Below are 16,389 nucleotides of genomic sequence, written 5' to 3' on the forward strand. Positions count from 1 at the left end.
TAAATAGTTTTCACATTCTGTACCTACAATAGCAGTGGAAGGTAGAGTGTAGGGAGAAGTGATTATTTTATTAATGGAAACACTGGAAGCATGAGTGGTACTCAACAGGCCAAGAATTGGCCAAGGGTATGGCTGCAATTAGGAGCCAGTTTTTCTGACCTCAGGCCAGTGCTTCTCTTTTGGCATTGTAATCAGATGGTCAGCGCTTGATTTATTTTCTTTTCTTTAAGTTTATTTATTTATTTTGAGAGAGAGAGAGAGTGCGTGCGAGCTAGGGAGGGCAGAGATAAAGGGGGAGAGAGAGAGAATCCCAAGCAGGCTCCACACTGTCAGTGCCAAGTCTGATGCTGGGCTCGAACCTACAAACTGTGAAATCATGACCTGAGCCAAAACCAAGAGTCTGACGCTTAACCAACTGAGGCACTCAGGTACCCCAGATGGTCAGTGTTTTAAACTTGTCATCTCTGTTCCTCACGGTTCTTGGCTATGCATCTGTTCCTAGAGTCTGGATGCTGTGGCGCTCCTTTTAACCGTGCTAGAATTCTTCGTTGCTCTGACCCTATCTGTCTTTGGATGCAAAGTCACCTGTTGTCATCCTGGCGGGGTGAGTATTAGGCTTCCCTTGAAGCTGTCTGTATTAGTTTCCTGTTGCTGTGTAATACATTACAGAAACGTAGAGGCTTAAACAGCCCACATTTATTACTTCTCAGGTTCCATGGGTGACGAGCCTGGGCACACCTCAGCTGGCCCCCCTGCTCTGGGTCTGACAAGCCTGTAGTCAACAAGCGGGCTAGGGCTGCAGTCTCAGCAGACCCCTCCCGTCCTCTTCCATGCTCCCATGACACAGTTTATTTCCTCTCAGCGGTGGAACTCACAACTCACTTCCACTTTGAGGCCAGCAAGAGAGTGAAAACCTCTGATGCCTTCAGTTCCTTTTAAAAAGTTCACATGATAAGGTCAAGTCTATCCAGAATAATGTCCTTCTTTTAATTGAAGAATAATTTTTTTTAGTTTTTTTTAAGTTAATTTATTTTGAGAGAGACAGAGCAAGTGGGGGAGAAGCAGAGAGAAGGAGAGAGAGAGAGAGAGAGAGAGAGAGAATATCCCAAGTAGGCTCCCCACTGTCAACTAAGAGCCCAATGCAGGGCTCAAACCCACGAACCTTGAGATCATGACCTGAGCCGAAATCAAGAGTTGGATGCTTAACTGACTGAGCCCCCCAGGTACCCCTGGTGTATAATTAACATACAGTGTTATGTTAGTTTCAGATGTACAGCTTAGTGATTTGACAGTTCTATTCATTACTCAGTGCCCACCACAGGAAGTGTGGTCACCATCTGTCACCATACAAGGTTCTTACAATATAATGGATATATTCCCTAACTCTGCATCTTCATGACTGATTTATTTTATAACTGGAAGTTGGTACCCCTTAATCCCCTTTGTCTATTTTGCCCGTCTTCCCACCCTCCTCCCCTCTGGCAACTACAAGTTTGTTCTCTGTGTTTAAGAATCTGGTTTTGTGTTGTGTTTTAGATTCCACGTGGAAGGGAAATCGTATGGTCTTTGTCTTTCTCTGCCTTATTTCACTTCGCGTAACCATCCGTGTTGCTGCAGATGGCAGGACAGCATCCTTTTCTTATGGCTGAGCTGTGTTCCATCCATATACACATACGTACCCATCTTGTTTATCCTTTTATTTATCAGTGGACGCTTGGGTTGCTTCTGTGTCTTGGCTATTGCAAATAATGTTGCAGTAAACACATACCTTTACAAATTCGTGTTTTCTTGTTCTCTGGGTAAATACCCAATAGTGGAATTACCGGATGATATGGTAGTTCTATGTTTAATTTTTTGAGGAACCACCATACTATTTTCCACAGTGGCTGCACCGATTTACGTTCCCACCAACAGCGTACAAGGGTTCTCCTTTCTCCACATCCTTGTCAACACTTAATTCCTGTCGTTTTTCATTCTAGCCATTCTGACAGGTTTTTAGGTGATATCTCATTGTGGTTTTGACTTGCATTCTCCTGATACTTAGTGACGTTAAGCGTCTTTTCCTACGGGCTATCTGTATGTCTTCTTTGGCAAAATGTCCAAAGAGTAATATCCTCTTGGATAAACTCAAAGTCAACTGATTGGTTACCTACTCACAGGAGTGACATCCCATTATACACAGGTCCCACCCATACACAAGGAGAGGGAGTCACACGAGGGCATGGGTCACTGGGTGTCATCTTAGCATCTTGCCTACCACAGTGAATAAAGAAAAGCTCATTTCCTCCATCCTCGCTCCCACAAAGGGCCTCCTCTCTTAGTCCAGATCAGAGAGTACTTCACAATGGAGAGGACCCCAGAGAGTGCCAGGTTTCGACCCATTACCCCTATCATAGCAACCTTCCCTGGGCTACTGCAGAAAGTCAGGCTTTCAAACTTTTCTACCAATGTGCACACATCTGCCCATCTCTTACCCTGAGACTGGCAGCAGATCTTCCTGGCCACTGAGCAGAAAGAACATCACGTAGAGAGAGGATTGGTACATGGGAAGAGAGAGAGAAAAGACCAAGAGGCACCAGGAAGAAAAGGAGAAGGATCCCTTCCATGAACTGAATCAAAATGCCAGGAGCTGCTCATTAATTTGATTACCCAAAGGCAAATCATAAGACAGTAATCACTTGGAGAGATTATTTCTCTCTTGCTCTTCTCCCCCATTTTGTGCCTTTTTACTTTCTTTTGGGGTTTCCATGCTTCACCACATCTCCTGCCCCACAGAAGAGAGATGGACTAACTCTATTAGTGGACGTCTGCATGTCAAGGCCCTAGAAGTTAGGGTTTTCAGCAATTCGTAATGACTGCAATTTCATTAGGTGAAGCGTCTTATTTTCATTGACCAAAGCATTTGCACAAGGGAGCAAATGCTTTAGTGTCGTAATGTCTAGACCTGAGCTCCCTTCTGCCCCTGGAGTTCCAGAGCTGGAAATGCTGCTCCCACAATTCTCTTGGTGTGGATCCGGAGGAGCAAGGTCTTTGAGGCATGTGATGCCTAAGTTTCGTCTCTTCCCGGTTCCATCCCATCCCGCACCCCTACACCCCCACACAATTTCACACTGAGTTTGTGGAAGAAAGACCAGCATTTTCCTCCGTTTCCTGATGATTCCTTCCATTCTGAGTCGGCGTAGTTTTTGAAATGATTGAGTCATGGCCAGCAAATCAGGATTTGGGTGTGTTGTTGCCATCATACATAAAGAACCTAATTTGGAAGAAGAGCACTAAATTTCCCTTAACACCTTGGTTTACTCCACTTTCTGGGCAGCATCATCCACTTACAGGGTCACTGTCAGCATCTCATGCCAAGAGCTATCAATGCATATTTTTCCAAGATCCAGTCTGATCTCCAGAATGCCAGAGAAGCCCCACCAAGTTGATCTAGAGATCGAATCCAGAGAAGAGAGAGTAGGGTCTGATGATGATATGGCTACTTGTTTGACTCACTCACCTGCACCATTCTGATTGATTTCACAGGTTGTGTTGATTCTGCCATCAAATCCTCATGTGGCGGAAACAGCATCTCCCACACCATTTACAGAGGTCTGATGTCACCAACAGATCAACAGCAAAATGTTCCAGAAAACCTATCCTGCCAGTTGGGCAAGGACACCACTTGGGGAAGTACCAGAATCCAACTCTGATATATATATATATACATATATATATATATTTCAGAATCATGTTCTCATTTTCCCCCAAGACCTCAACAACTCATTTACTGGCTCTTTATCAACAATAGCAGAAATTAAATAAATAAATCATGCATTTAATGAGTCACTGGTGCTTGAAAGTTTTTATCCATCTTCAAAACTTTAGATAAGGACATTAAGTTGGTAAGTTAGATTCAGCAGAAGGTCAAAAAGATATTGCTGAAATGAGGACTCCCTGAAGACTACATTTTTCTGCTTCCCTGGCCAACACTCCTCCTTCTGATTTAACTTTCTTCTCCTGCCTTTGGAAGTGCAAGGTGGGTTTTTTTTTTCAATGTTTATTTATTTATTTATTTATTTTGAGTGAGAGCACGAGCAGGGAGGGGCAGAGAGAGAGGGAGAGCAAGAATCCCAATCAGGTTCCGAGCCCCAGGTGGGGCTTGAACTCACGAACAGTGAGATCATGCATGACCTGAGCTGAAACCAAGAGTTAGGTGCTTAACTGACCAAGCCACTAGGCACCCCATATGTGTGTTGATTTTTTAAATGACAGCTCCCTCCCTCACTCATCATTTTTTCTCCAATATTTCATTTACACTGTACAGTTTTTGGTGCACAGCATTTATTCCCATTTGTTCTGATATCATGACCTGAATTTCCTCTAAAGAACCACCATTCCCTTACTCCCAGTTCATGCACAGGGTGAAGCTTACTCTACCCCCAACTTCTCCCAGATATGGGCAATGGCAGAATTACATCAGCCCTACTAAAGTGGCTGTTTCTGTAGTAGGTTAGTGACCTAAGAAAAACCAATTGTATAAACGACACATTTCCGATCAAAGCTAATCCCAGCATTTTTGCTTCCCACGGACCAGGAAAGAGAGTCTTCCTCTTTTCTCTTTCCTGTTGGGCTTGGAGCTGTGCCGATAGAAATCTGATGCTGTTAGCAGTCATCATGCTACTGTATGAGTCCTAACAGAGGCAAGTGCTTACAGAAGAGAGCAACACTGAGAGTTTCCAAGTGAAAGATTAGTCCCTAACAAGTCCTTCAAATTTCTGATTCAAGGTGTCCCTGGAATTGGGCCAACTTCTGGAGTCAAGCCAATCCCTGAAGTTTTAGACATATAAAGAAATTAAAATAGATCTGTTCGAGTACTGCAGTAACCACACAAAATCCTCCTATGGCTTCTTCTCTAATTCAGAATAAAAGCCAAAGCTCTTGGGGTGCCTAGAAGGCTCAGTCGGTTAAGCATCCGACTTTGGCTCAGGTCATGATCTCACAGTTCATGAGTTCAAGCCCCACATCAAGCTCTGTGCTGACAGCTCAGAGCCTGGAGCCTGCTTCAGATTCCATGTCTCCCTCTCTCTCTGATGCCCCTCCACTCACACTCTGTCTCTCTTTCCCTCAAAAATAACTGAACATGAAAAGCAAAGCTCTTACTAAGTCCTACAAGACCCTAAATCACTTGATTCTTTGCTGGTTTTTGGATTTTATAAAATACCCTATACTCATATTTGCTGAGATGTTGCTTTGAGTTCATATTAAATGGCCAGAGAGTGTCTTTGGTAAGAATGTTTGCATACATAAACCTTTTTATATTTATATTCACATAAGCACTCTAAGAGTAGTGCATTTTCAGTTGTAAAAAGTTTGTATGAACATTCCAGCCTATTAGAGGAAGATGTTTTGGTTCTAACTTTTAGAGAAGACTGCCGCATTTCGCATCATATCATTTTAAACTTCTCAGTAACCTACAGGTCTGTTTCTATTGATTCGTTTTTCTCCTGGTTATTGTCATTTTTCTGCTTCTTGGCATGTAAAATAACTTTTGATTGGATGCTAGATGCGGTCATTTTTATGTGGTTGAGTGCTCAAACTTTCTTTTTTCGGAGTATTACACTTCATTTTGGGGAGGCAGTTAAACTTGTAGACCAGTCTGATTCTTTTGAGGCATTTTTTTCTCTAATCTAGGTTTTTATTGTAGCAGAACACTGTAACTTGTAAGTCCTTATAAGTCCTAAAATTTATAAGGAAAGTAAAGTATGATTTGTGATATTTTTCCTTTACCTTTCTTCTAATTATAATACTAGTTCACTACAGAAAAAAACAGAAAATCTAGGAATGTATGAAACAAAGCTCACCAATAATCCTACCATTAGAGATAAACATTGTTAACTTGCTAATGTATTTACATATATACATATATGTATGTAAAAATTAAAAAAATAGCTTTGGGTTTATATGGCATTTCTAAGCCTATATTTTAATCTTTTTAAAAGTCTTTAGAGGGAGGCTTTAGAGTCATTATTTTAGGCCAGTTTACATTTATTATTATTATTTTTTTTAATGTTTATTTTTGAGAGAGAGACAGAGCATGAGCGGGGGAGGGGCGGAAAGAGAGAGGGAGACACAGAATCGGAAGCAGGCTCCAGGCTCCGAGCCGTCAGCACAGGGCCCGACGTGGGGCTCAAACTCATGGACCATGAGATCATGACCTGAGCTGAAGTGGGACCCTTACCTGACTGAGCCACCCAAGCGCCCCATAGATTTATTATTAAGGCTTAACTTTTCTGGAGGTCCTTACATTTTAAGTGTTCATAGAAGACTCTACATTCCAAGTTATAGGAACTTGAATGTCTCCCAGTTCTGTGTGAGTTCTGGTAATCACTAAGCTTGCAACTACTATCTACCTGTTATTCTTTGATTGGACTTTTGCAATTTCAACTCATAAATGTCAGCTCAGTATCTGACAACAAATTCAAGGGGATTTTCTTGCATGTTTGGGGAACTCTGATCTCTGCCCAGCTGCCTCCTTTATGGTTCTCCACTCACTAATTCTAGCTCCCTCACTCCCTCAACCTCTGAATTCTGCCTTCTCAATATAGCAAGATCAGCAGGGAACCATCTCCCCGGCCATGGTCTAAACAGTTTCTTCATGCAGAAAACCAGACCACAATTGTTATATTCACATTTGTTACCTTTTGCTAGATGTTGAAAGCCCTGCATTGACTTCTGTCAAATGTCTGAAAGTAGTTGTTTAGAATTGTTTCAGTTTTCTAATTGTACAGAGTAGTCTGCAGAAGAAGTCAGGTGCCATGATGACAGGAAGAATTGATTTTTTTTCCTTCAATTATAAAAGGATCTCTATAAACATAGTTGTTGTATTTTTTTTATTTTGTTTTCCAATATTTAAAATTCATTTCAGGGTGTCTAAATTGGTAATATCATTAAATCAATACTCATCTGATCATCTAAAATCTTCAACCATAGAGCTCAAGTGTAACAATTTTCATATGCTCATTTTCTTAAGCCACCCTATTTAGATTCCTTAAGAACTAACTCATAGAGGTACCTGAGTGGCTCAGTCAGTTGAGCATCCCACTGTTGATTTCAGCTCAGGTCATGATCTCAGAGTCATGAGATTGAGCCCCATGTCAGGACCCACGCTGAGTATGGAGCCTGCTTGGGATTCTGTCTCTCCTTCTCTATCTGACCCTGCCCTGCTCATGCTCTTTCTCTCCCAAAACAAATAAATAAACATTAAAAAAAAAGGAATGAACTCATGAAAGACACTTGCACTTTTCAGTTGTTATTTTATATTTAAGTTCTGATATTTTCCAATGTCTTCATATAGTAATATCTGGACAGTTTTGATCCATGTTCAAAAGTTTTTGTTTTCAACCAACACAAATGGTGGTAACATAATGAGACTAAACTATACAAATTTCTGGACAAATATTTAAATTTTTGAATTAATCAAAATTTCCTTGGTTTGATTTTTTAAATAGCTATATGATAAACACAGAAAAGATATATGAAGTCACTTGCTTCTGATTTCGTGGTGGATGGGGGAAAATATGACTCTTAAATTAGAGGTATGGTCTAAACAAAGCTGACAGTGTGTTTGGCTTCCTCTGGAACTTCTTCAAGGTCAACACTTTGTTTTTTACTGTCTGATATTTGGTGGGATTGCTACAGTTCATGTGATTCCCAGGAACTTAACTAATTTTGATTAACCTGTAGGGCTAAAATTTAGACATTTTTTTTCATGTCCAATAAGTATGGACATCAGGCAGAGAAAGTTCTGAAAGTCCCTGTGGTTGCCCCCTGATCACCTACAGATGTGGATGTTCCCATTTTCATCGTGAATGTTAGCAAAGTGTGGTATTTTCCCACAGAGAAAAGGTCAAACATCTTGGTCCAATTCTTCTCAGTTACCACATACAGCTTCACCAGAACCACCCCCTTCTTTTTTTTTTTTTAAAGTTTATTTATTTTGAGAGAGACAGAGCATGAGTGGAGGAAGGGCAGAGAGAGAGGGAGAGAGAGAATCCCAAGAAGGTTCCCAGCGAAGTCAGCACAGAATCACCCACTTCTTGAATGGACTTCTTCAGCTGGGCCAGGTGGGCTGACGGTCAAGAGGAGGAGAGTCACAGTCTGGCTGAGGGTCACGCACCTCTCAGAGCTTTGCAGCCCAGCTATCATCCAGGCTGTTCTCCTTCAGCTACCAGACCAGAGTGCCTCAGTCCATATTGACTACCTTTGAAAATTGATATTTTTTTTAAGTTGTTTTTTCTTCTAAGTATTCCTTCCCTCCCAAATTTGATTAAAGATGATGTAGAGCAATAAAAATTTTCCCACTTTACCTCTAGTTCTGAAACCACAGAGGCTGTGCCCATAACAAGGTTCTTAAATGAAGTATATTGCATATTGCATATATACATGTGTATAATATATATGTTATATATATATATACACACACACACACACACATAAATTTTAAGTATACACTATATATGTGTATATATTTTTTTTTAAGTTATGAAGTCATGGCAAGGTCTGGGTATAAGATCAGAGTCCTTTTTTGTTGACAAAGGCTATCTTTACCAGATGAAAATTATATCTGGACTACAAAATTTTGTTATTTAACACTTGGTTAAATTGCCACCTTCTTTTGATTTCTTGGTGGATAGAGAAAAATATGACTTCTAAATTTGAGATGTGGTCTAAACAAAGCTGACAATGTGTTTGGCTTCCTTTGGAACCTCTTCAAAGTCGACAATTTGTTAATTAGAATATCATTCTACTTAAATTTATTTTGGAACAAGGGATGAACTTGGGATACAAATGATACAAATTTGCATTCAAATCCGTCATGTGCGTACAACCCAAGTATTCTCCTTTCAGTTTAATTCTGTAGAAGTTTTATGAGAAATTTGTTTTAGTTTTAGTTCACCTAGCCAATGGGGGTTTCATATTTCAAATTTTTTTTTTTTATTTTTCTGTTTGGAAGACATCTGGCCCAAAAGAACATCGGTTCGAAGTGTTTGTTAGCAAGTATTATTGCTTCTCTATTCTTAGATTTCCCAAATCAGTCTTGCTTCACCAGTTTGCACATTTGAAAGGACTCACCAGACTGCCTAGAATGTCTCCCATGAGACTTTTATCTGAAGACAAAAGGTACTGTGCAGCAAGAGTCAGTGCAGGCTAGCGTTGGAGACATTCCAATGCTCCTCATTGACCCAACCAGATACATGAACCATGCTAGCTCTGGCTTGAACTGCCCAGATTTGTGCAAGAATCTCTCAGTATCTCCTTAAGTAGTCCAGGCAAGGCTTATTAAAGCAGTTAGGCTAGTTGCAAACTATTAGTCAAGAAACTGATATGGTGGCGGGGGGCTGGTCGCCAAGGTAGTTTGGGATTCTAAACAGCACATCGTAAACCCCAATGTTCTTGTCTCAACCAGGAGTCAAAATCCAGACATTCATTCAGACATTCAGGAATCCCCAGGGATAAAGATTGAGGTTTCCCAGCACGGCTGCAAATTAACTCCATCTCTATAACATCTTTCTTCAACAAATATTTATTGAGCACCCACCACCTGCCAAGCATGTGGCAATGAACTCCTCAAGCTGTCTGAGACCTCACAGAGCTGACATTCTAGTTATTTCCAAAGTTACAGTTTTAACACATTCAATGGAGAATTCTCAGTTAAAAGTGACCACGGAAAATTGACATCATCTCTAAACTTCATTTTCCCCATTATAATTAACTTCCCTTCTCCATACTAAAACCCCTCTGACCCGCAAACTCAGGGGAGTTAATACACATTTAATTTAATGCCTCCGTCCTGAGGTTATGTGTTACCCAGTGATATGACACGATAACATTGAAGAGAAGGCTGTTAAATAGCAAAATTCAACCAAGTAGTTTAAAAGATCCAATTGGCTTTATTGAACAGTTCATGAATCAAGCAGCACACGTTCCAACAAAGAGAAAGGTGCTCCATCAAGCTACATACAGAAAAGGAAAGGCTTTCAAAGGCCGAGAGGGAGCAGAAAAAGGAAATTGTTAGCAAAGAATGCATTGTTTTAGACAAGGTCATGATCCTGAGGGGGGATGGGAGGGGTCTATCAGTAAATTTCCTAGAGCTGACCAGGAAATTCCATGTTGACTGGTTAGAGGTTACATTATTGGTTAGGTGTTAAGTCTGGGTTTGCTGATGTGGGGATTTTTAACACAAGTGATTCCATTAGGGGCCCGTGGTTTTCTCCTTTACCAGGGCAAACACAAAAGAATACATGCTATATGATTCTATTTATTGAAATATCAAAACCAGGAAAAACAAATCACTGATATTAGAAATCAATATGGTGGTTACCTTTGGGGATGTAATGGCTGGAGGAGAGCTCAAGGGCCATGTGCCTCTGAGCATTGGCACTTGTCTAATTTTTGATCTAGGAGAGGGTAATGTAGGTGTATTCCCTTCATGGTGATTTGCTGGACTATTATGATTTATGCACTTTTGATAGTCCTCTAACTAAAATATCAACATTAAATCCCTGTCTCCAGCTCTGTTTTAGGGAGAACTTGGGCTGAGACCATTAAAAGTTAATTTTAGAGACGCCTGGGTGGCTCAGTCAGTTGGGTGTCCGACTTCGGCTCAGGTCATGACCTCACGGTTGGTGAGTTCAAGCCCTGCGTCAGGCTCTGTGCTGACAGTTCGGAGCCTGGCGACTGCTTCAGATTGTGTGTCTCCCTCTCTCACTGCCCCTCCCCCATTCACACTCTGTCTCTCTGTCTCTGTCTCTCTCTCTCTCTCTCTCTTTCAAAAATAAACATTAAAAATTTTTAATTAAAATAAAGTTAATTTTAAAAATAAGGGTTCTGCATCCTCAATGCAAACAGATTACATATGAAGAGATTTACCTAATATGTACTATACACATAAATTTGTCTTTGTGTTAATCAGTTTCTTCAGGCTGTCTATGCAGGGACAAAAATTTGCACCAGCATTGAAATTTTCATTCCCGGTTTAAAAGGAAGGAAAACAAACAAGCAAACAGCAGTCACCCACATAAGGGTTTGGGGGATTCAGCATTCCACATTTTTTTCTTAACTTTCTGGTTTCCAAGGACATAGGACTCTGAATCTACTTCTAGCCCAAACTTAGCAGTAACCCCTTTATATATAGCTCTGCTTTGATTTAAGCCAATCAAAATACTACATTTAAAGTTTACCTAAATACCACCTTTCCTCAAATCCTAAAATAATTCCACCTCTTCCTCTGATTAGATGGTTCTTAGTTCCTATAAACCCTACCCGCCCCACAACACACACATTGGAACTGATGGTCAGAACCGTTTTACAGATATACACATATATGCATATACTGCTGAACCATTTGGAAGTAAGTGTTCGACATCATGATAGTTTGTCCCTAAATACCCAGGGCATATCTAAGCCTAAAATTCTCCTATATAACCTTACCACTATAATTATATCCCAAAATTTATTAATATAATAATCCAGTATGTAGTTCCTCAGAAACTCTAAGATCAAGCTATAAATGTTGTATCTTTCTTGGGAAGGCATAACTGTAACAAATTCTCTTAAATAAATTAATCCTAATTATGTTTTAATGTTTATTATTTCATGAAAACATTAGCCTAGATCTTGTGTTAGTCAGTCATGGCACAGTTTAGCCCATTTATATATTTCAGGTAGAGCAATGTTTCCCCAAGAAGCTGGGAAGTTGAATGCAGATATTGACTTATTCAGAGAGCCATAAACCTTGGCATGCCCATAAAACTGCTGTCTTTATCAGTTGGGCCACATTAAATTTGAAGGGAAATATTTCAAAACATTTTCAGATATAAGCCATTAAACGAATACCAATAATATATGTGGGACACAGATATCTCATTCTTTTTTATGGCTGAGCAATATTCCACTATATATTTTCCATATATATATATATATATATATATATATATATACATACATACATACACACACGTATATACATATACCACATCTTCTTTATCCACTCATCTATCATTGAAGACTTAGGCTGCTTCCATAATTTGCCTATCATGAGTAATGCTGCAATAAACATAAGGGTGTATATATCTTTTCAAATTAGTATTTTCATATTCTTTGGGTAAATACTAGTGGAATTACTGGATCATATGGTAATCCTATTTTTAATTTTTTCGGAAACCTCTATCCTGTTTTCCACAGTGGCTGTACCAGTTTTCGTTCCCACCAACAGTGCAAGAATGCTCCGTTTTCTCCATATCCTCATCAATACTTGTTTCTTCTGTTTTTGACTTTAGTCATTCTGAAAGGTGTGAGGTGATAGCTCATTCTGGCTTTGAACTGCATTTGCCTGATGAGTAGTGCTGTCGAACATCTTTTCCTGTGTCTGTTGGCCATCTGTATGTCTTCTCTAGAGAAACGTCTGTTCGTGTCCTGCCAATTTTGTAATTGGATTGTTTGTTGGTTGGTTGGTTGGTTGGTGTTGAGTTGAATAAATTCTTTTTTTTTTTTAATTTTTTTTTAACGTTTATTTATTTTTGAGACAGAGGGAGACAGAGCGTGAACGGGGGAGGGTCAGAGAGAGGGAGACACAGAATCCGAAACAGGCTCCAGGCTCTGAGCTGTCAGCACAGAGCCCAACGCGGGGCTTGAACTCACGGACCGCGAGATCATGACCTGAGCCCAAGTCGGCCACTTAACTGACTGAGCCACCCAGGCGCCCCAATAAATTCTTTATATATTTTGGATACTAACCTTTTATTGGCTATGTCATTTCTAAATATCTTCTTCCATCCAGTAGATTGTCTTTTTGTTTAGTTGACAGTTTCCTTTGCTGTGTAAAAGCTTTTTATTTTTATGTAGTCCCAATAGTTTATTTTTGCTTTTGTTTCCCTTGTCTTAGGAGACAATCTACGAAAATCTTACTGTAGCCAATATCAGAGAAATTACTGCCTGTGCTCTCTTCTAAGATTTTTATGGCTTCAGTTCTCACATTTAGGTCTTTAATCCATTTTTAGTTTATTTCTCTGTATGATGTAAGAAAATGGTCCAGTTTCATTCTTTTGCATGTTGCTGTTCTGTTTTCCCAGCACCATTTGTTGAAGAGACTGTTTCCCATTGCATATTCTTGCCTCCTGTGTTAAAGATTAATTGACCATACAGTCATGGGTTTGCTTCTGGATTCTCTCTCCTGTTCCATTGATGTATGTGTCTGTTTCTGTGCCAGTACCATACTGTTTTGATTACTACTTTGTAGTGTATTTTGAAATCTGGAATTGTGATGTCTCCAGCTTTTTTCTTCACTTTCAAGATTGCTTTGGCTATTCAGGGTCTTTTGTGGTCCTGTACAAGGTTGAGGATTATTTGTTCTAGTCCTGTGAAACATGCTGTTGGTTTTTTGATAAGGATTGTATTAAATCTATGGATTGCTTTGGGTAGTATGGACATTTTAACAATATTTGTTCTCCTAACCCAGGAGCATGGAATATCTTTCCATTGGTTTGTGCTATCTTCAATTTCTGTCATGAGTGTTTTATAGTTTTCACAGTATAGGGGTTTTTTTTTTTGCCTCCCTTGTTAAGTTTATTACTAGGTATTTTATTATTTTTGGTGCAATTGTAAACAATGGGATCACTTTTTAAATTCTCTTTCTGCTACTTCATTATTAGTGGACAGAAATGCAACAGACTTCCATATATGTGGAATACAAAGAGAAAGCAAATGATCTGAGACTATTCCTTAGCTAAAACGAACAAGGTTTTATCCTATTAGATATGCCCTGTTGCCCACAGAGATCAGAGCCAGGGGACCATTTCTTCAAATCACAAAGATCCTACACACTTTAGTCCACTTAATTCTCGGTTGGAGGACCGTTTTCCCCTTTCTTACTGTCTACTACCTGCTTCTTCTTCATTATGTGAAGAAACTCTTCACTTATGTAGGATTGTCTCAGTCTTTGCCATGAACTAGCTTGTGCTGGGCTCTTGCCCTTCCTTCTCCAAATCCCTTGAAGGGTAGAGCAGGTGGTCAGGCTGTGTTTTCATCAGCAGACTTCTTGTTGCCCAAAAGCCATTTATCCCCAGCCTGTGAGCAAGACTAAAATTCTTGCAAGATAATATTTGTTTTTTTTTCTTTCCCAGTCCAAGCATTTAGGACTTTCTTAGCTTTTTCCTCAAGATAACCTACTAATTAGAGATGAGGAAATAGCGGGGGAAGTACAGGAATATGTATAAATGGAGGAAGGAAAAGACTATTGTGTCTCCTAGTTTATAACTTTTGTTTTCCAAAAGTCCAAAGAATAAGATACCGCTAAAGAGGTTATGATAAGTGCTCAGAAAGAGACAAGTTCCCAGTGTTTGGGTACACGAAGAGAAATGGAATGGAAGGAGTAGTCATGATAAAGAGAATAACAGATGTCCCTAGGGACTTGAAGAAGATTCCTGTTGTCCTGAAGAAGACAGGGGGCAAATGCTTGGTGATGAAAGCTGAGAAGGCAGATGGGACCTGGATAAAACAACCAAGCTCCAGATGGCTGTCTGGGGTCCGAAGAGTTTGGGCCTTCTTATTTGCCAAGTAGAGATCCTTATCACAATGACCTGCTTTGATAGATGAACACCAAAATTACCCGCCAGTCCAACTCTTCGTCACTTACACACGCCTGCTTTGCGAGCTCTGCCACAGGCAGAAGGGAGACTTCCCACCTCTTAGCAGAATAAGATAACAAGAAATTAACTTGAGTGGCAGCAAGATGGTAGAATAGGAAGCCTCAGGCCCCCATTCTTCCATGAAGACACCAAATTAACTATATACGGGCCAAAGTGCCTCGTGAGCTTTCTGGAAACCAGTTAAGTCACAGCATCTCAGGCAAGCACGAAGCCAAGGAAAGATGCATCTAAGTGTGTGAAAAAGCATGTGATATATTACCCACCCTGGCACAGTGTGGTATGATGGGGAGAAAACTCTCCTCCAGCTCTTTCCTCAGGAGGGAAGGAACAGTGGAGGCAGAGTATGTATCTAGTACTCTGGATTTTCAAGGGGCTTCCAGAGGGATTGGTTTCTGTCTCACTGGATTCAGAGTGCCGATGGAAACTGGCAGTTTGGCTGCAAGGTTGAGGGTCACTAAGAACAAAGGCAACCACTGCGGCTTGTCATAGCGGCAGAGTGACTGTAGTACCTCAGACAGACATCAGGGGAAGAAGATGTATGGGCTCCAAAGAAGAAGTGGGCAAACCTCTTTAACTGGGGGGTCTACATGTACAAGCCCAGAGAAGACGCATCTCAGAAAAGGTTGGAGGGGTCCCCAGAATCTCTAGCCATGCTGATTGGCAAAGGTCTTCCCCGTTATGAAGCCAGTTTGAAAGACTGGAGGAGGTGGCTTTTGTTTTTAATGTCCAAATCTCAAAACAGATCACAAAGCAAAGAGAGGAACAGGAAAGCATGGCCCAACCAAACCAAAGTAAATCTTTAGAAACTGACCCTAAAGAAAAGAAGGTCTATGGGTTACTTTATCTCAAAAAGATTCCACACTCATTATTTATTGCATCATTATTCCCAATAGCAAAGAGGTGGAAACAACCCGAATACCCACTGGCAGGTGAATGGATAAACCAGAAGTGGCACATGCATACAGTGGAATATTATGCAGCATTAAACAAGAAGGAGATTCTATCACACGCTACAATGTGGATGAAGCTTGAGGACATCATGCTACGTGAAATATGCCGGTCAAAAGAGGACAAACGTTGTACGATTCTATGGCTGTGAGGACTCTAAAGTAATCAAATTCATAGAAACAGAAAGCTGAATGATAGTTGCCAGGGGCTGAGGGTGGAGGAAATGGGAAGTTGTCATTCAATAGGTATAGAGCTTCCGTTTTACAGAAAAACGTTCTAGACATCTGTTGCATGACAATGTGAATGTACTTAACACTAGTGAACTGTAAATTTTATGTGGTTATATAAATATAAATATAATTATAAATATAAATATAGATAAAATATAAAAACTAAATGGAGTGCCTGGGTGGCTCAGTTGGTTGAGTGTCCTCTTGATTTCGGCTCAGGTCATGGTCCCAGGATCAGGGATCGAGCCCCGCATTGGGCCCTGCACTGGGTGTGGAGCCTGCTTACGATTCTCTCTCTCACTCTGCCCTCCACTCAAATAAATACTATACAATAAGATAAATAAATAATCTAATGCAATTTTGAAAATAAATAAAAATAATAAAAATTTTAAAAATTAAAAATTAAATCAATGAGTTAAATAGCAACAATGATTCGTCTCTTGAATACTTGCCTTTGCACAGAAGTCACAGAAAAAAAACTTTTTGCTTCTAGATCAATGGTTTCTCAATGAGGCGATTTTTGT

At 40.1% G+C, this 16,389-nt stretch overlaps 1 protein-coding gene across 5 annotated transcripts in view; it reads left to right on the forward strand.

The window, feature by feature from the left end:
- LOC109246511 (membrane-spanning 4-domains subfamily A member 4A-like) overlaps positions 1-3,824 on the forward strand; it is a 168,081-nt gene extending 164,257 nt beyond the window's left edge. For all 5 annotated transcript variants that reach the window (XM_019414523.2, XM_019414524.2, XM_019414525.2 and 2 more), the window contains 2 exons: positions 503-604; positions 3,526-3,824. In XM_019414523.2, coding sequence (XP_019270068.1) covers positions 503-604; positions 3,526-3,597 — 174 coding nt within the window. In that variant the 3' untranslated portion in view covers positions 3,598-3,824. The remainder of the gene's footprint in view (positions 1-502; positions 605-3,525) is intronic.
- The last annotated feature ends 12,565 nt before the right edge of the window (positions 3,825-16,389 follow it).

Source organism: Panthera pardus, unplaced genomic scaffold (assembly GCF_024362965.1).
Source record: "Panthera pardus isolate Hobbes unplaced genomic scaffold, ASM2436296v1 HiC_scaffold_12, whole genome shotgun sequence".
NCBI classification, from domain to species: Eukaryota; Metazoa; Chordata; class Mammalia; order Carnivora; family Felidae; genus Panthera; species Panthera pardus.